At 36.5% G+C, this 20,824-nt stretch overlaps 2 protein-coding genes across 4 annotated transcripts; one reads left to right on the forward strand and one right to left on the reverse strand.

Moving 5' to 3' along the window:
* Window positions 1–1,038: 1,038 nt before the first annotated feature.
* Window positions 1,039–2,717, reverse strand: LOC124159187 (protein ARV1). Of its 3 annotated transcripts, none has more exons than XM_046534815.1 (5): window positions 2,279–2,716; window positions 2,093–2,212; window positions 1,830–1,989; window positions 1,527–1,760; window positions 1,039–1,178 (listed from the first exon to the last, which is right to left on the reverse strand). In XM_046534815.1, the coding sequence occupies exons 1-5, from the start codon at window positions 2,393–2,395 to the stop codon at window positions 1,081–1,083; spliced, it is 729 nt and encodes a 242-aa protein (XP_046390771.1). In that variant the 5' UTR covers window positions 2,396–2,716; the 3' UTR covers window positions 1,039–1,080. The 3 variants fall into 3 exon arrangements, with proteins under 3 accessions (XP_046390771.1, XP_046390773.1, XP_046390774.1); XM_046534817.1 differs by having other exon boundaries at window positions 2,304–2,394; XM_046534818.1 differs by lacking the exons at window positions 1,527–1,760; window positions 1,830–1,989 and having other exon boundaries at window positions 2,279–2,717.
* Window positions 2,718–3,697: 980 nt separating this feature from the next.
* Window positions 3,698–20,059, forward strand: LOC124159186 (succinate dehydrogenase [ubiquinone] iron-sulfur subunit, mitochondrial). Its single transcript, XM_046534814.1, has 7 exons — window positions 3,698–3,868; window positions 4,019–4,155; window positions 4,248–4,391; window positions 4,467–4,662; window positions 4,757–4,858; window positions 19,505–19,627; window positions 19,719–20,059. Exons 1-7 carry the CDS (start codon window positions 3,818–3,820, stop codon window positions 19,818–19,820), a joined length of 855 nt encoding a protein of 284 aa, XP_046390770.1. The 5' UTR covers window positions 3,698–3,817; the 3' UTR covers window positions 19,821–20,059.
* The last annotated feature ends 765 nt before the right edge of the window (window positions 20,060–20,824 follow it).

Genomic DNA, 20,824 nt, shown 5'->3' on the forward strand with positions numbered 1-20,824 from the left:
TTTGAGTGATCATTTTCAGCTGCCAATGGATTATAACTTTTTCTCGGTCATGAATGACCATCCAAAGACTTTGATCCCAAATGACAGACGTATGACTTCTATTACGAATAATAACAACAGACATTGGTTGAGTGACTGACGATGGACTTGGGTCGTAAATAATCAATGAAGGACTGATTGCAAAGAGCCAAAAAGATTATGCTGGTTTTGTAGTGATCTCGTACATCAATTGATCACCATATAGAGCTCAATCCAGAACTTCGTTCGCTCAATGTCCACATACCACTAACTGGTTGACTGCTATGGGCCCATGCCCTTAACAGTTTAGTTCAAGGCAAGGAAACAACTTGCAAATCATGGCTATCCTTTTCGCTATGTTAAAGCCTCTCACTGGAAAATACTTACCCACTAGTGAGCATCATTGAAAACTTTTTCCACCTCTGGACAGAGGTGGCGAATTGTGCATGTTGTGGCCTAATTCAAAAGAGTGCTCATCCCTTTCCCACCCAGTTCTTGATCCCTCGATGGATGAGTGGTGAAATTATTGCAACACGGTTTTCTTCAGCAAAACTTAATTTTATAATTAAGGGTTGACAACATATATATTAATGCCACTTAAGGCATTTAGTATAAGTTGGAGGGTTGAGCCGTTTTTCCAAGTAGAGGATTACTCTTTTGTCATAATGGATCCAGAAGGATCTTTACAATATACATACCTTATTCCGCTCATCTCTTGCTAGGTGGTCACTTCCCAACCCATTGTAGGCTCTCGCTGGCATTATGCTTGTGCAACCAAAAAATCTTGCTGGCTACAGAAAAGTAATGTCCTTTTGTCTCTGTAGGAAAACATCCTCAGCTGTTACAGACATTTGGCTTGAGAGGTTAAAATTATTTTAACACATCCATAGCAATTGCCAAAGAAGCAGCTTCTTTCATGCAGTCTTTTGGGACCAAAATGGGTCTGTTACATGTGTACATTTGAAGCTCAAGTTGTGCAAGTTTTTACACAGGGACTTTTTCTTCTGCAAGACACATGACTTTGAAGTAATCTCTTTATTTAACTGATACATGTAATGACATTCAGTACACGATTGACAACAGAGACCTTGAACACAATTTCATACATAAAGCTGCTGATGCTCCAACAAAAGCGAGACATCTTGAAGAATGGCAAGCCGCTAAAAAGAGGACAACATCCTTCAGTATCAATGCATTGATCAAGCCTTTAAATTATTATGGTAAAAATACAATAAGTTTCTAAAAGTTTGATTACATGGTACATTAATGCATGCTAGTAATAATCTTAATGTATGAACGATTTTGTTGGGATAGAAAATGTATACTAGCGTGAACCAAATGAGAACAGGTTCTAATTTCTGCGCCTGCTTTCACACAATTTGAGTGTCTATTCAGAGAATTTCTACATGTAATCACATGTTCATACATTTAGACATTGACTCATACAGGTTATTGTACAGTGTAACCAGGCCTTAATTAACATGCCAAGAGAATAAATTTCAATTTACCTGAGAGCGCTTGGATTTGAGATAAGAAAATGTATGTCACCACGAATATCATAGGATCAATTGATTCCGGCGTCCCCCAAGTCATGTGGAGGATCAACATGAATGTTCCAAAATTTGACAGAACTAATGACTTCCATAAAACTTCTTTAGAAAAGCATTCAGGCCTTTTCGAAGGATACATGGTCCATAATAAATATGTTAAAATGGAAATGGTACAGAACACTACAATCACATCTGAAAAAAATATGATGTTTTATAGCTATCCGATCTTATTACACGAGGCTCATTCATCATTATTCTTACCTATAGCTGACTTTACGAATAAAACGTAGAAATTATTTTCTCCTTGGAAAAATGCCGTGTGTATACCAGGTACGTCCTTTGATATTTTAATATTGTTTAACTTGGACCAGTTATAATATGCCTCCACGATCAGCATTATAATGGCCAATTTCCAATGATTCTAGAACGCGAATATATTACATTGAGTATATAACTTTTGGTAGCTTAAACGGGCACCAGAAACTTATCGTACAATAACGCCACTACTACGAATGTGTGCCTACCTTAAATGATGTGTTGAATATGACGTGCCTGTATGCCTGTCTATTGAGCAAAGCGAGATCGATGATAACAATAACAGGGTCGTACTCGATGTACTTATCCGCCATTTTCTGACAGTTACCCTGTAACACAAAATTTATGTATTCCTTTAAATGATCATGGGAACAATGCAGAAGAAATGCACTTACACAGTTACTCATCTTCAGCACTGACGGGCTATATTCTTTGAACAGTTCTCCCACTGCGCTACCACAGTTAATGCAGGCATAATTTTCTTTGCGAACGGGAGTAGAGCTCTTATCCATTATGATAGCTACAGTATAAGGGCTAACAGAAGTAATATATAGATACACTCGTAGCCTACAAATGGTAGTAACTGTGGGCTGGCAACGCTTCCATTCACCACATCGTCTTGTTTGCACAAAGGAAATTTCCAGTGAAGGAAAGAATAGTGTCTTACATTAAGTCTCACAAATTGATACTCAGGTCAAATAACATGATGTAGAAGCTCTAATTCACAAATAAACCAGCGAAAATATAAATGCCAAGGATCAAGAAGCATTCCGGTAACTGATCCTAAACAAGTGTATTCGGGGCGCAGGAAGGAACGTACCGAACGTACGCATATTTAATCGTACTTCAATTGTTACGGACTTATGGGCCTTACGGGAGGTGATTCAAAATAAAGGGAATCTGGAGTCCCACAAACTGGAAAGTTGGAGAATTTGAGGTCGTATTCCTCACTTCGTTTCTCTATATTTGTTATCTCTTCATTATTAGTAGATATTAAAACGTAATCTTTGGTCTGTGACAGTAATAGAGATGTGAATTTAGAGAGTTTTGACTCGTGCAAACCAATATTAGGATTTTGGGGGATTTGCCTTTCCAATTGGGGATGCGCCACTATAATCGTCATCATGAACATACATTTGTATGTTCATGATCGTCATACTGAAACTGACAGTCGCGATTTTAATTTTCGCGAGCCCTATTATTTTTAACGTGAATACATTACGGTGTGATCACCACTGACTTTTAGCATTTAGTAATTCAGTTTACATGACCTAATCATTTTGGATAGCTCCTATGTTATCGTAATCATTTGCCGCTATCGGGAATAAAAATGGAGCAAAACTATTTTATAATTATTTACGTCGGTACGGACTTAACACGAATATTACGTAATGGAGTCCCCCTATGGGACTTGAGTTAACATAAAAAAACTACGAAAAAGCTCTTGTGACGTACTTTTCTTCTTTTACCAGTCTCCATCACTGTGTCACAATTATTAACATAGCAAAACTTACCACACTCATTATAACAATACACATTTTTTTCTATGTAATCTTATCAAAATAGCTTGTTCTCATACGTTGCCTCGTTTGCGAGCCTCATCCTCATTTCTTCAAGACAGTAAAAAGTAGAAAGAGTAGCAGTGAATTATACTTCATGTAACTACTCGACCAGCATATTTCATTTCATGATATCATGGATAATAAAAGGTCAAGACCAATTGGTTAATTTAAGAGGGCGAGTTATTTTTTCAAAGGGCCTTGGCTGCAAAATTTCAAGCTGCCTGTTAGCAGCGCCATCCATGGTAGGTCCCTTAAACTCCAGCTGTTCCCTGCCTGGCGGCAGTGTTTTCTTTTACGTAACAGTGTTCGTCTTGGTCCTGATTGCCTGGTAAAATCGCTATTTCCGTGTGTCGGAGGTAATTTTTCGCTAAAATGGCTGGTGAACTACTGTTTCTCAGAGTTTGCAGGGATTCTATACGACAAGTGAGTAAATTAAAATATATTTCGAAGCATTTTTGTTGTGATAAAGTGTTATTTTCAAACGCAGTAGATGCAATAAGGAAATCGATTTCCATTGCATCATATTTTATACCCCGTATCATAGTATTTGTAAATTTATTTTTCTGTTTTCAGGTAAGAAATATTCATGTGTCTGCTGTTGTTGCGTCTAAGAATGAACCGAGGGTCAAGAAGTTTCAGATATATCGATGGAACCCAGACAAGGCCAACGACAAACCACAGATGCAAGAATACAATATTAATTTAAACGAGTACGTGTGATTATAATCCTGAGATTATATGATTCCACCTTTTCCGTATTGTCTTCCACCGAAAGTTTATTTGCAAATAATGTTTTTAATAGGTGTGGACCAATGGTTCTGGATGCATTGATCAAGGTTAAAAATGAAGTGGATACTACCCTGACGTTTAGAAGGTCATGTCGCGAGGGGATTTGTGGTTCCTGTGCGATGAATATTGGTGGTGTCAATACGTTAGCCTGTATCACGTAAGAGAATTGCCCTGTCATTATTGTAAGAATAGCTTCAGGGTTCATATACTGACCTCATGTGCTTTTTTTCAGAAAAATTGATACCAACCTGAGTAAGCCTACAAAGATTTATCCTTTACCGCACATGTATGTCATCAAGGACTTAGTCCCTGACATGAATAACTTCTTTTCTCAGTACAAGTCTATACAGCCTTGGCTTCAAAGAGATAACGAAAAAGCTGCAGGAACGCAGCAGCTCCTTCAAAGTGTGGAAGATCGTAAAAAATTGGTAAGAGAAGCTAGGTGTTTTTCCTTTGGTCTTTATAATTTTTGTCATATTTTGGCCAAAGTCAGTATTATTAATATGTATTTCATTTTAACAGGATGGTCTCTATGAATGTATCTTATGTGCTTGCTGCAGCACCTCCTGCCCATCGTATTGGTGGAATGGTGATAAGTACCTAGGGCCTGCAGTGCTAATGCAGGTATGTCTTAGGGCCTATATTTTTGCCACACAACATTTCATATACTTTGCTTAAGTTTCTGCTATTTATTATGAAAAGATAATTGTCGTATAAATGGACTTGCATTTGTGTATTTTAATTACTCTTTAAAGTGACTTCTCTGTCGCTTCACTTGCTGCATGAAACATTTTTATCCCCTTGGTGTTAGTCAGTTGCCAGCCTCTGTACTCAGATGCACATTGATGGAAGTAATCACTTTTAAAGACACACTCTTGAATCGTATCAGAAAATGTTCTCATATTAATTCAACTGTCGCCAGCTGAAATGTTTGATAAGATGTATGTTTTAATGCTTGGAGAAATGGAAGCGTTTCCTCAGCTTTATTTGCTAAATTTCCTTTGCTTTATTTGTTGAGCCCAAACATCACTCTTTTTCTCTACCTTTTTATTAATAAATGTACTGATAAAGTCATCGTGTTGTATTTTGTGTTAAGTATTCATTAAAATAAATTAATAAGTGGTTGCAATGAGTCATGTTACCTGGAGTAATCCAATGTATCTGTGAAGTGATAAACTTTTTTTTTCCTTCGTTTTTACTCCCTTCATACAAGGGCACTTAGTGGCTCCTGTTACTCTTTGTGCAAAGCATGGGTGAGCATTAGACTTGTAGAGCAATATGTGTCAGAAACACCTCTGGTTAAATCCTTAGCCACCACACAGTGTTGTGCTCTGGGTACGAGTTATTTCACTGTGTATGTTTCAGGCTTAAAAAAATACACCCCAAACAACCTGTATTACAATGTGACAATCTTAAATGGTACATATTTAAATTTTGTAAGTATGCATTTCTATATACAGCAGACTCCCGATTATCCGGCTGCGGTTTATCCGGGTTGCAGATTATCCGTGCACGATCTTCACTCTCGCTCGATTTTTTCCGCGATCTATATTTTTAAAAATCATACGCAAAATCATCGGAATTATGGCATTAATACTAGGATGCTTATTATTTCCGTTAGAATCCCCTTTGTAAAACGGAAGCGATTTTGCTAGCTGCATTCATGGGAGCACCATGTTCCTGTTTTCCTCGCAGTTGTCGCAGCTAAAAAGATCACGAACTGGCGAGAAAAGCTCTTAATGAGTCCGGGAAGCACTCTAAAATAACAGAATGACTGCATAAATAATAATATATTGTGTGTTTTCTGTAAATTATGAACAATGCAAGACATTTAAGAGGCAGTTTGGGTTATCGGTGTTTCCGAATTATTCGTGCTGTCTCTCCCTATTATTAGCCCGGATAATTGCGAGTGTGCTGTATTTGGAATAACCATGATATTAGGAGGAATCTCAGTCGGAAGAGGCAATTGTATAATTTATTCAATACATTACGTTAGATAAAATGACAGAACAAGTGATGAAAGGAATTTTATTTACACTACACTTAAAAACCAAGGAATCAATGCTCATTGCAATACAAAATTCCAGGAAAAAAACTCATAAACAAATTAATTTGCTAGTCATTTTGGTTTTGTGAGAAAGAGTTTCCAGGAAAATCTTCAATGTTATTTTTTTGGAGCATTGATTTCAAGGCTAAATAAATGCATAAGAACTTTTCAAGTTCCATACAATGTTTTTTTTTAACCCTGATCATTTTCCACCCTAAGTTGTAATTTTCAATATGGTTGGCAAGGATGCCAAATTGGGTTTTTGCAATTGTTTCTTGTTCAAAGCTCAGAGGACCAAAAGACAGGAGGTTCATTATAATGAAATTTGTATGAGTGTTTTATTTGTAGTGTTTAACCAGAGTCATTGCAAAAACAAACATGCAAAAATTAGGTGTATCTGGAGAGAGTTTTTTGCTACTAGTTTTTTTGTTCTGAATTGATGTATAGATTTTACTAGATGTTAAGAAGTCATATTGTATGTGTTTGGGATTAATTTTTATAATGATAGAGGGCTATGATTCACATTTTTTTAGTATCATATGTTTCTCCATTAAATTAGGAACAATTGAATCAATTTAGAAGCCTCTAGCTTCAAAATTGCCAATTTGTTATGTAAAACCGAGAATTAGTGCACGCTCATTTGGCATGCTCACAATGCTTGGAAGTCTGAATAGACTAAAACTTCAAACTACCACATCTCTGGAAATATTGGTCTGAATGAGCTGAAATTTGGGATTTTTTGTTAGCTATATCAGTATAATATTTGTACAAATTTTCATGACAATGTGTGACTAGTGGGTGTCAACCCCTGGATGAATAGACATGGAATGGCCTCTCTTCAATCTCCTGTGCTGATAGTCGTGATGCCAAATAGCTTCTGAGTCATGTGTTTGATATACGGGTTTTAATTATGCAATAATGTAAAAAAATAAGCACATTCATTTGTTTTATTTATAGGGGAATGCAGGTGATTGTCATTAATCCCAGCGCTTCCTCAATCAGAATATGTATATCATTAGTAAAAAACTAAATACAGTGGAACCTCATCAAAGCGAGTATGGGCTGTTGCGAGACCCCCGTCATTACGAAAGATAGCCGAAGCACTGTCAATTAGCCCTGTAATTAGCATGCAAAAATAATTTGTTACGAGGCCCTTTGGGTGTTGACACTTGCCATAGCGAGAGTTTCCATCGCCGGAAAACCTTCACCAAGAGTCCCTAGTATGTATCTGTAATTGCTGGCGATCTGTTAGAAATCAAGTTAACATGGAGTTCTCAGTCTCAAATTATCGTAATGCATTTCTTATCACTACTTAGAGTTTATTTCCTTTCTTTATTCTACCTCTTAATCTTTTGACTCGAGATGGGTCGAATAGCAGATTTCTCGAACTCTAATATTAAATCATTGCTCGAATATTCGAATACCTCGAATACTAGTATTGCACAGAGCATATTGAGCGTATATTTCTTCTTCTATTTCACTTAATGAATGTATAAGTAAAAAGGTATACAGTGGAACCTCAATCTATCGTTTAAAAGGGGATGGACAAAAAAAACGATGAATGCTGGAATGTTTGACTAGGTTGCCTATGCAGCAGGAAACCCAGGATTTTTGCTAGTAATAGGGTAGTTTCCTTCATCAAAGAAAACGAAAGGCATTGATTGCGATTCGTTACCCACCATTGGTGTATTCATAATATACAACTTATTTGGTTTTAGAAATCCCAGTTTAGACGAATGGCAATGGTCAATTTTAACTGCATTTGAAAAAGGCGCCCATGCAATGCGACTCCAGGTGACTTCACAGGGACCTAGTTTCTATACGAGTAGATAAGAGTGTTACATCGTCTGGGATTACCAATGCATGCATGTGACACAGAGCTCAGGGAAACACCTCTTAATAATCCTTATTTAAGCCAAGCGCTACCTGATAGCAGGGTACTCTGCTACCTGCTAGCTGCTTGCATCTCAGCGGTGCACACATCCACGCCCCAAGGTCACCTCACTTTGCGACAGCGGGAACCAGAATGACGTCACACGGGATTTTCCCAACATTCATACTTAGCCGTCGTGTTTTCGCACGCTTGAAAATTTTCACTTCTCATTTAATCACAAAAAATAGATATCGCCATTTAAAAATCTAAAAGTGTGTAATTCGTACTCCAGGAGTAATAATCTTTCGATTTTGGCAGTTAAAAAAATAATAGGAAGACACCCTATTGTGATTTCCTTTAAAGGATTCAAACAGAAATTTATCTGATTAATGGAATATTTTATTTTATGCTAACAATTTGGGGCATATAGTTGATTTAACTAACATCTCTTTCTAAAATCCTAAGGGGATACACCACCTCGCGAAAATGATTGCATGCTATCTCGGCATTTACACTGCTACGATGGATTTCTGTCTGATGTATATATTCTTATCTAACAAACGCCATTTCAGCGGCATGCCCATCTGATACTCGGCTCCACCCAACTTCTTATTTTCAATAGGTAGCTCGCTTTACCCCCACTCCTACTGTCAAGTGCTAGTGGACAATCTGAGGCATTTTGCAAAATACACGCGCTTCTCCACTAGATTTTCTTCCTCTTCAATTATTTTCAGTCCATCTTTGGAAGTTCTCATGAGATAATCTGATGAATTTGAATTGCTAGCAGGGAGAAACCTAACATCCTAAGAAAATATCCCTTTGTCTGTGATTGTGACAATAGAGATTTATATCATAACTCATAAATTGTAACTTGATGTATGTTTTTGGAAAAAATACCGCATCAACTTTCAAGAGAGGAAAAAAAACTTTTCTTTTGGAAAAAATCTGAGAGGGTATCCAATTTCGCCAGAATGGTCGTTGTAATTTTACATTTATTTCCTGCTTAAAATGCTTAAATAAAGTCAGAAATACGTCGCGTTTGGCCTTATTCTTTTTTAAATTATGTGCACATGACTAATATTTCAATCCAATAAAGGTGTAATGTCAATTGCCAAAAGTCATTGTTAGACATCATTTGGGCTAATAGACGACTCATGCAGCAGTTGACCTCCAGAAATGGGGAACTTCGTAGCAGGTAGGCAGATAAAGGCCAACTGGAACGAAACCCTAGGGCGGGCTCGCGAGGATACACTCCTGGGGACAGGGTCTGTAAGTGCGAGCTTTTTACCTCTGCACCCAGAAGGGGGAGGAGAGGAAGGAGGCACCGCCGCGATAGGAGCCCGACGATGCCTCCTGGGACAGGATAGGGAAGGAAGGGAAGGGACAAGGAATCCCGCACCGTCACAAAGGCAGGCGGGGCCTACCATCAGCAAAACCAGGCATCAGCCATTGCTATTCTAACAACTTTGTAGGATTATCCTATGAGGAAGAATAATCCAACGATCAAATCGTTAGATGTGATCGTTGGTAGAATCGTTAGAAAAAGGCCAGTGGGGGTGAAAGAGGGAAGGGTGAAACACAATTCTATTATTCTCCTGTAACTTGATATTTTATTTTGAAGCTTTTCATTTATGGCCTTCATAACACGAAACCTGCGCGAGCCTTTTGTTTGATTTCAGAGAGGAGGAAAGCGTCTGAGGAGGGGCCGAGGGCTGATGGATGGAGGGGGTAGCGGATTTTGGGAATTGTGCTACGTAGTTACTATCCCGTGGCACTGAGGTTCTCCTGGTAGAGGAAACTGGGGACATTAGGATTTTTTCACCCAATCATTTTTGGTTCCCCGCGTCGAACTCTTTTCACCGCTCTAATCCGTGAATTTGAATTTGTTCGTCAACTTGGCTAAAACGGCACTGCATGCTCTATTCGATTAGAGTTCTGTACATTTTTTCGAGTCAAATACCAACAGCGTGCGTGCGACAGTGCATGGCGCGAAATACAAAGTATTCGAGATCGTAACTTTAGCATAATTATTCGAGAACTCGAATATTGAATACTTTCTAGTATTTGAGGTATTCGAATATTTGCGGATACTATTCGCACATCTCTACTTTTGACATACAAAAATTATGAAACTTTTGTGTTCTCTATCTTTGTATCTGCTGCTTGATTACTTGATCCAGGGATATGACAAATGTCATAGTCAAAGTCCGCTAGTATCTATGACCAATGCATCAATTTCCATTTTGTTCCAGCCACTTCATTTAGCCATTTAAGAGATGAGTTGTCAATGAAGAATTTGAATTTCCTCCCTTCAAGATAGCCTCGAAATTTCCCAACAGCTCAGACCACTGCTAAAGCCTCCTTCTCATCTGCACAGTAATCCCTCTCCGTTGGTGACATCTTCCGGGTAGCATACTCGATAACCCTCCTCTCACCTTGTTCAGTCTCTTGAAATAGTACAGCTCCAAGTCCAAGATCGCTAGCATCGGCTTCTAGATTTAATTTCTTGCAAGGGTCTGGGTGTACTAACCTTGGAGCATTACAAATGCTTTCCTTGATCTGTTCAAAGGCTCTTTGTTCAGTCCATTTGAAGGGAGCTGTCTTATTGAGTAAATCAGTCAGTGGAGCATCTTTTACTTCAAAATGAGGTACAAAACTACTGTACCAACCACAAAGTCCCAAAAGCTGACGGACTTGCTTCTTAGTTTTTGGTTGATTGTATTCCTCAATTGCCTTATTCTTTTCTGGTTGTCTTTATAGACCTTCAGGAGTTAAAACGCATCCTATGTATTCCACCTTGGGGTTAACTAACAATAAGTGGCATTTCTTCAACTGGCAAGTTAGTCCATGAATATTCAGTCTTTCCAGTACTTTAGATGGATGCATCAGATGTTCTTCAAATCCGTTTCTACTATAGACAAGAATGTCATCTAGGTAAACTTGACAAAAATCACCTATATGTCCAGAGAGTACTTCATCCATTAACCTCATAAAAGTGGCGGAAGCATTTTTCAATTCGTATGGCATGACCCAAAATTGGTAGAGACCATGAGGAGTAGCAAAGGCAGTCATTTCTCTTGAGCCTTCTTCCATCTCCACCTGCCTACACCCTGAATTTAAGTCGAGAGTACTGAATATCTCAGAACCACTAACTTTCTTCAACAAGTCCTTCAAATCAGGCATGGGATAGGCATCTTTCACAGTCTGAAAATTAAGCTTTCTAAAGTCAACACAAACCCTGTAATCCCCGTTTTTCTTCTTTAGCAGCACAATGGGCAAAACCGAATGAGAAGTTGATGGTTCAATTAATCCTTCACTCTCCATTTCCTGTATTTTCTTGTGTACAAATGCTCTCTTGTCAGTATTCATAGGGTAAGGTATCTTTTAAATGGATTCATTACTCTTGCAAATCATTGCATGTTTTACAGTGGAAGTGTAACCAATACTCTCTGTAATTACCTCTGGAAACTGGTTGAAAATATTCATAAATGCTTGTTTCTGTTTGGGTGCTAATGGACCAATTTTCAACTCATCCAGATTGATTCCACAATCATTCATGCTTGTAGAAAAATTTCCGTTTCTCCAAGCTAGTCTAGTCCTGTTACCTTTTCCTAAGAATATCTCATTAGTTTAATAATCTAAAACAGCTTGATACTTAGTTAAGAAGTCATGGCCAAGGATTACATCGCTGATCAAATCCTTAATGATTAATAAAGGAATGTCCATGTCTATGTTGGAACACTTTGCTCTAAGGAATGTTCCGCCTTGTACTACATAAAGTAAATCATTTGCGGCACCGATAGCTCTGTTGCCAGGAGAAATTTCAATATCATCAAAATCGTTCATTATTCTATGTGAGATAAATGTGTTACTTGCTTATATTGAGGTCGCTTTCAGACGGAACAACTTTTCACCGTTTGCTGTTCACGTGAAATTCAGGTGGCTTTCAGATGAGGTGACTCTCTGCAACGTCATGTGCCGGCCCGTGAACGGCGGCTGGCAGAAAATCGTTTTGTCTGAAAGTGGTCTCAGGATTGAATCATGAACATATACTGTAATTATTTGACATGCGAACAAGATGCATTCGGTGAGCTTGCTCGTAAGCTAATTAACCTATGTGGTTATCCTGCAGAATGCAACTCTGCACTACAATTTTAGCATTAGGTCACAGCCGCTCAGTTTATCCTTGGTGTCCCTGTACCAGCATGTTTAGCAGTTTATTGTTGAGATTTTTAGAACTGTCACAGGGAAGCATGCGAATAAGTTGTCAATTGAAGTAACAATTTATCCTACATCTTAGAATACAGAATATATTTTGAACTGACTCACAAGTTACAACAAATTAACGGAGGGTGTCATCAGAAGTTGGGGGTTGTCTCTGTTTTCAGTGAATGCCTGTTCAGTACTGAAGGCATATTTTTGCCAAAAAATAATAGATTAGACCCAGATCGGGTAAAAATGTTGTATTTTTTTAAATCAAAACCTGGAGAAAGAACCAGGGACTGCCTGATGTAATGACACATGTTGATTGGTCATGCATTCTTGAACAAGGTGATTTAAACTTTTTTACTCGGAAAATACAATTATGGAAACGATCTTATGTTTTTTTACAGAGCTTTCCTGCTAACTTCCTTCTTTAGTGAAATTATTTTTATTCTCTTCTTATGGTTTTTCATTTAAATTTGCCATGAATGCAGATAGTTAGAGTTCATCCTTGGAACCGAGTATCGAGAACCAATGTGGGAGAACAGAAAAAATTTAAGAACCGACTCATACTTATTTTTCTTGTATAGTAGACTCTAAGTCATACGTACAACGTTATTATGAAGTTCTCGTTATTAAGAAGCAAATCGATGGTCCCGACCAAAAGGCCTATCCCAGCTATATTAGGGCTGCTATTATGGATAAGCGTTGCAAAAAATAGCATACGCTATTCTGCGGGTCATTATAGCAACGACCCCGTATTATGAATGAAGCGTAGTAATAATTTTGTTCGGAATAGCGGCATGCTATTTCTTGCGCGAGCTATTTGGAAGCTCCGCCTCTTCCCGTATGAAAAACTTTCTGAACAGTTTGCGTAACCAATGAGGGAGAAGATATTTTATATATTTTTCTGTATTTTACGGAATATTGACTTGAAATTATAAATAATTGCTTTATTTACATTTAAAAATTATATTAAACCTTGGAAATATATAATACGCTTTGAAAATCTCATTTAAGAAATCAGCTGTTTGTTGTGGTTGTGATAATTTCCCAATGGCTTCAGACAGGTGGGTTAGGTCATAATTTCGTTGTTATAATGATGATTTATCGGACATAAATATTCAATGATTTACCTATATCCGATCGGTCCTTTACCGTGAGATATATGCTATGCGAAATAATCATTGAAAGCTAAATATGTTTGATTTTCTTCGTAAATGTGTTAGGCTTCGAAGTCTGTTTGTTGCATATCAGAAGTAATATGTATCAACTTTTATTGTATTGCTCGTGACGATATCGTTTTACTGTATGAACTAGAAGCTTTCGTTTCTAATGTTATCTATATATTATTATGACTCCCTAATTTCAGTGTTCATTCTCTGTTTAGGAAATGAAGTAGGTGGCAACGTCACAGCTGTGCTTTCATGTATTATGATGGAATAGTATCGATATTTCAGCTGCATATTTGGAAAAAGCAGAGGGAGGTGATGGTGAATTTGAGGATGGATGGAACAGCTGTGAAAAAGTGAATCTAGCAATAGTGAATCGTGTGGAAAGTGCTGTTGTGTCAGTTACCATTGTTTTCGTATCAGCTGATTTTATTATGTGCTCACTGAAATTTTTGATAGACCCTGAACTGTGCCGATAAACTGAAACTTAATTGTGTGAATAACTTACTTGTCTATAGAGGAAACAATTTGTATTCAATTCCACATGATATATATTGCATTAATGATGTAGTGCATGGATATTCCATTAAACGTTTGTGGTGAATCATATTTGTTCGGAAACTTTATTGGTGTTCGGAGAAATCCTTTGTTTTCAAGCAAGTAATTCAAGTCGACTGCCCGTGTTTATAATTTAGTAAATTTTTAGTTTTAATTGTAGAAGGCAGCGAATAGTGGGGAAAACAATTTCGACTCGTTGCATGTATTTGTATATACTGTCCAATTGAGGAAATGAACGGCTGATCAAAGTATATGGTATTATTATGGTAATATATGGTTTTCATTGAAAGCTATAACTATTAATATATTTGGCGAGTTAGTGTGTTAACACAAGCTTGAAAATTTTCAAGAATCGACCTGATAGCCTACATTGAGGATATTTTTAGTAGCAAGTCAAGTGATGAAATAAAATTATGAATTGTAAATATGAATAAAACACGTAAAATTTGGGCTAATGGTAGTAATTCTTTGCATTAATTGTTATTGTTTTCGTACTGTCGATGAAGCAAGCTTGTGCTTCATATATTAAGCTCGAATGTTAATTCCTAACCAAATCACTTAACTAGTTAAATATTCATCACTTATGCTACTATTATTTAATTAAAATAAAGCTGATATCATTTTATTTTTGGCTATTATTCCATTTTTCAATGCTTGATTAGGTTACTTTAACCTCAGAAAAACAATTCGACATCGCAATGCGCACGTTTTCTGGTTGCAATACCGAATTGCTCGGCATCGAAGACCGCGTAATATTATAGCAAGCCTACCGGTTGCAATTCGCCGTTCATAATAGTAAATAGCAACGGGCCTATGCTATTCTGAGAATTACGTCTTCCGGTGTAGTAAAAACACGAATTGCAACCGTTCGTAATACCAAATAGCATAGGCGTTGCAATACGCTATATTATAGCAACATCGGTTGCAATAATGAAGAATAGCATGATGCTATTCCATCCATAATAGCAGCCTAAAAGAAACGTTATTATGAAATTTTCTTTATTATGAAAGTACGAACTTCAGTCCCGGTCCTAGCGGTTACTAAATGAACTTTATTACATAGTATTATGAACGCACAATGGCATTCAGGTGAATATACACTATGCTACGTTTTAAGAATTACGCTATGTTTAAGTTCTACTTGTATACTGTGCCCAAGAGCGTCAATTATGGTTCTTTCTTCAGTATGTATGCAACACCATATAATAAGCTTCATTCCTGTGGAATTATGGTAACCCATTCATTAAAGCTTGTAAATTGGACGTACAGTTAGTCCTCTTTCTACACACATTCAATTTACGAAGTTTAAGATGTATGAACTGTATTAAAAAATTTCGAATGTGGCGCCTTTCGATTTGGCTCATACGACGTGGTGTGATGTAGATGAAGTCACACTTAGGGCTTAATCTTAACAAAGTATCATTGAATCCGGTGTGAGGTTCAGCGTTTTGCCCATTCTTCCTTACCGAGGAGAGTAATTTGTTTTCAGCTCTGGCTGTGTCGTGCGACCAGCTAGTTCGTCACAATCGTGAGTTAACCCTTTCACTCCCAAGCATTTTTCAATATCCATACCCAAAATTCCCAAGGGTTTTTTTATGAAATTGTTAGTACTTTTTGTAAAAATTCTTATGGATTTATTTTAGGCTTTATAGACATAAAAAAAATTACACATATGTAGAAATAAATGATGTGTTCAGAAATATTAATTATCATTATATATAATTTTCAGTTTTGCAATAATAAATTTATAAACTTAATACTTTTAAAAATGTTTACGAAAAACACAACTTTAAGGCTTATTTATTCATAGTATTGTTTTTATTTTGCAATTATTGAAAACTGTATTTAATTAAGAATTTAGTTTATGACAGATCTTCTTAATTTTTTATGCATAAACAGAAAAAATGTTGCCATAAAAATTTAATTGTTTAAATCTGTCTCAATCACTTTTGACCAGTGCCTAAGCCAGTCTTCTGTAAAAAACAATGAAATATATATATACTCATATATATAGGCCTTAATTAATACAAATTATTGTTAGTTTAAATTATAGCTAAAGGAATTGTTTAAATGTTAACATTGCATTTATTTATACATATGAATGACTTATATATGCAATGCTTTTCCTATAAAAACGAAGGCTAACATATATGATGAAAATTGTTTCACGGAGGATTTTTCATTATATGTTCAAGTTATTAATGTAATAAGTACATAGGTACACTTTTGATAAGTTTATAAAAATCACGTAGGAATAAATTTTTCCTTTTGTTCACAGTCACTCTTTCAGCACTTATGCTTATGCAAACGCTCCCAATGCAAACCCCTGTTGTATCTGACGCACACTGTTCTGGATCTTCTTCTTTGTTCCTTTGTGCTGCAGACACAGCATCTGTATTCTAATCTCCCACCCAGTTTCCTTATTCCTTTCATCTAAATATACATAGAGCATCAAGTCTGAAGAGTCCATACCTCCCATATACTTGTTATATTCCAAAATTACTTCTGTTTTCACAGTTTTTTCTCGCAGCCTTGTCTCAATTTTGTCACTTCACTATGCTTTGTAGTCACCTTGCTTGAAAGAAGGATCACAGGTCCTCATTGAGAATTTTTTTCCCTAAATGCACTGGCTAGAATACACCCGGAACGGCAAAACATTTTTTCCCCGATGGTGAACTTCTTTTTGAAAAATACGGGCAGAAATTTTCGTTTATTTGTAATAGTTCCTGTAATATATGTTCCCATTTGGTAAAGTTTGTTCACGAAGGGAACTGACATAAAAAAATTGTCCACAAAAACATGGTAGCCTTAGTATAAATAATTGTTCATCTGAAGGAGTTTCAATACCACTGTACACCCCAGCCCATGTTCCAGCCATTATGGGTGATATTTTCGGGAAAAATATCACATACCACTCAAGAAAGGCGCTAGACTTTTATTTGCAGATTTCGCAGCAATGATGAACTTTGACGAAAATTCAAATGACCCAATGCACAGAAAACCCAACGCGAAGAAACGTATCCGAACCTCTGATACGCGCGAGCTGATGCAAACATAAGCCGTCGGGACTCCGCATGCAAACCATTAGATTAGTAACGCATGACGTTAGATGACGCATTCTCAGGAGTTGCCCACAAAGTAGGTGTTAGCAAAGCAGTGATACAATGAATCACTTACGTAGATAAGGAAGATTAGGATAAAAAACTGTGAAGCCATCACTTTCACGGCGACTATTCGGCGACGTTATCGGCCATTTGCTGAGGTTCGCTGAAAACATTTTATTCCCGCGCTACGCACGATAATCTTACTGTGTACTCTTCCTGTAAACAAGAAGTATTGTTTCCGTGTGAATAAAATTTAGTAATTTGATTCGGATAAGAAGATTCCTTTGAAATGTATGTCGATACCGAAGAAGGATTTGATTGTAATGAGGAGAAGCCAAAATATAATTGCAGCGGGCGAGAGATTAGAGGTTGGATAAAATTTTACGTCGTGGAGAGTACGAAGTCATAGGTACCAATGTATTACATGAATAAAGACACACGTGTAGTCAAGTGAATACAATAAATCACGCGTAAAAGCGTGCATAAGCTTGTTGAGAATATCATAAGGTCATAAGTCAGCCGCCACGGCAATTTACGAGAGGAAAAAAAGAAGTTCAATAAGCTGTCAGTGTACATAAAAAATTATAGTCAAAGAACATTTAAATTAGAAAATTATTAAAATTTATCCTCTATATCACTTATGAACGAAAATTATAAACGAAAACTAGCAACAACGACGGACAAATTTTCTAATTTCGCATTGTTATAAAGTGGCGTAAGAATTTCGAAATATGAGTTACATTTTACAAAGAGTTGCCGAAATAACGTCCATTAAAATGTTAAAAGTATAAATTAAATTATATAAAAAATACTTAAGGATAGCAAAATATGTATACATTCATTATAAAAATAAATTAAATAATTAAACATTATAGTTTATGTGAAATATTGTTCTAAGTAAGCGGCCGATATATCGGCCGCTTGGGCGTATTGGGTAGGAAGGCCACGGCCGATATATCGGCCGCATGGGAGTGAAAGGGCGCACAATTGTGATGCAGTGTTGCATTCTGCAGGATAACAGAGAATATTGTGATTATATCTTATATCTAGCTGTGAGCTAAGGATCTATGGAGTGAATTTATAGCATTACCTTATTCTCCTCTCTACCTAGTACTCTTCTCCCCTCCTTGAAAATATTTGTTCACGTTCTCTCCTAGCCTGTAGACTCACCTTTTACCTCCATGCCTGGTCATTCTCTTCCTCTTCATCCCTCTTTCCTCTCTTCCCCTATCCCATAAAAACATTGGTATTTTTACTCACTTGCTGTTAGAAACAAGTGTCTGAGAATGAGAGTTAAAACCGGTCATGGTTTTGCTAATTAAGTTTTATGGAATCTATCATGAAATTGGTGAAGACCGAAATCTTCTTATTACCTTAACTATTAGTGCCTGAAGTTAATAGTGGGAAGCCAATATAGTCAAATCTCAGCTAATGTGCAGCAGTTTATTACTTATGTAGGGGGTATAACTAACATAAAGTATGTGTTCTGATGTAGTAAGCATATATAAGGCATCAGATGAAGCTAAATATGTATCTGGGAGTTAAAATAACTTCAAGTATATCATGGGGAACACGAATATAATATTAACTTTGTTGCAGAGGCTAGAAGTGAAAGAGAGGTGCAACTTCTCACTTATTAGGTCACTCCTCAAATATGCTGCAAGCATATTGGATCTGGTGCAGAAAGGAGAATGATTCATCAAAAACTGCTGTGTGGAAATGGAGCATTACACTCATTAGATTGGGAGCAGCTAGAGGCTTGGTGGCTAAGTGGGCAGATTTAGATTGCTTGAGCAATTAAGAGTATACATGTTTTAAGTACATGTATTCCTTTCATTAGTGAAGGACTTTTATACATACAAATGATCATCTAATTTTTTTGTTCATTCACCGGTTAAATGAGGTATGATTAAGCATCTCGCTAAATGCCCATTGAGCTAGCTTGTAGGGTCGTTCGTGGTTGAAAATGTTCTTGTGATGTATTCATATTATTTTTTAATCTCATAATTCATAATCACTTCTATTTTTATTGTATAAATCTCTTAATTAACACCAGCAGAACTGATAATCTTATCTTGATTTTAGGTAATAACTGTAGATTGTAATTGCATGTATTTTGGTACCAACCTTATTTTTTTACTTTGTCTTGTCTATCATAATATCGTCAGACTTGATTTTTTTAATGCATCCATTAATTATAGAAGTTAAACTTTCCATTTCTTGAAGTGTTATACAACCTACAAATGCAAATATTCTTTGGTGTTTAAGTGATTTCTTGTTAGTGGTCTAATGTTGTTGAAAAACTTTCCATAGGCTTACAGGTGGATTATTGACTCAAGGGATGAAGCAACTGACAAGCGTCTTGACAAGTTGAAGGATCCTTATTCAGTCTATCGCTGCCACACAATAATGAATTGCACCAAGACATGCCCCAAGGTAATCTCATGTTGCAATGATTTGTTAACTTTATCATGTTATAAGACAAGAAAAATGTTATCAATTAATAATTGCATATTTATTTGAACAGGGCCTCAATCCTGGAAAAGCTATTGCTGAAATAAAGAAGCTCCTTGCTGGAATCAGTAAGAAAGAAGCTCCAGGTTTAGACACTACTGCTTTGCAAAACTAAAGAGTTTGGTAATTAGCCTATACAGTAGACATGAGTATGTACATGTGCAATAAATCTCACCATTTGCTCTCATTAACTTAATTTATCCCATCTACATAATTATAAATGAGAACGACAGTTTCAGTATTTTAATTATGCATATAACAACACTGCACCATGTTTTGTTATTAAAATATTGTACATTTTTAATCTGAGGTATTTAAATCTTATGGAAATGAAAGATTTTTGTTAAAAAATTACATCAACCAACTGTAATATTCATTTCTTAGTTTACTGTGGAGACACAGAAGTAAGTTACCTGATGACTTCAAGATTTCAGTTTATCATGAAAGGCATATGAGCAATTAATTAGTCTCGTTTAGTCATGCCATCTAAATTTCCCTTGGAATGGTTTTTTTGGGCCTTTAGATAAAGAAGTAATTTATTTTAATGTGCAAGGTGTATCTAGAGAGTAGGTACTGTTTTGTTATAAGCGAGAAATATAGCTAACATTTTATTAGGATCAAAAGTTGATTTGTACATATTTAAATAGCTTAAGCTACTTTTCTTCAAAGTTTCCGAGTTTGTTGAGACACATATTGGTCAATCAACCTACTCAGTCCTTCCTCATATGCCAATGACTCCCACAGTGGTGACAGCCAATCTGCACAAAGTGTTTCATGTCATTTTCGTTTTGAAAATATTTACCTACTAGCTCATGCTTCAAGTGCAAGAAAAAGTTGCTGTTGGATGGTGCCACGTGTGGACTATTCGGTGGTTCATTGAACTGCTCATAACCAAACTGCTGAATGAGCTTTTATTTTTTTTGTTTTAGTGGACATCAGTAAACATTACGGGAACCCAAGGGCAGATCCAGGATTTTTTTTCTTTGGGGAGGGGGTCTGACAGGCAAACAATCTTTTCATACTTGAGAGCTAAAACAAGATACAACAATTACTCTACGAAATATTATTATTAATAATTAGAAAGTTATCAATACAAAATGAAAAGATTGATGTTTCGTA

The sequence above is a fragment of the Ischnura elegans genome, chromosome 5 (genome assembly GCF_921293095.1).
Source record: "Ischnura elegans chromosome 5, ioIscEleg1.1, whole genome shotgun sequence".
In the NCBI taxonomy this organism is placed as follows: domain Eukaryota; kingdom Metazoa; phylum Arthropoda; class Insecta; order Odonata; family Coenagrionidae; genus Ischnura; species Ischnura elegans.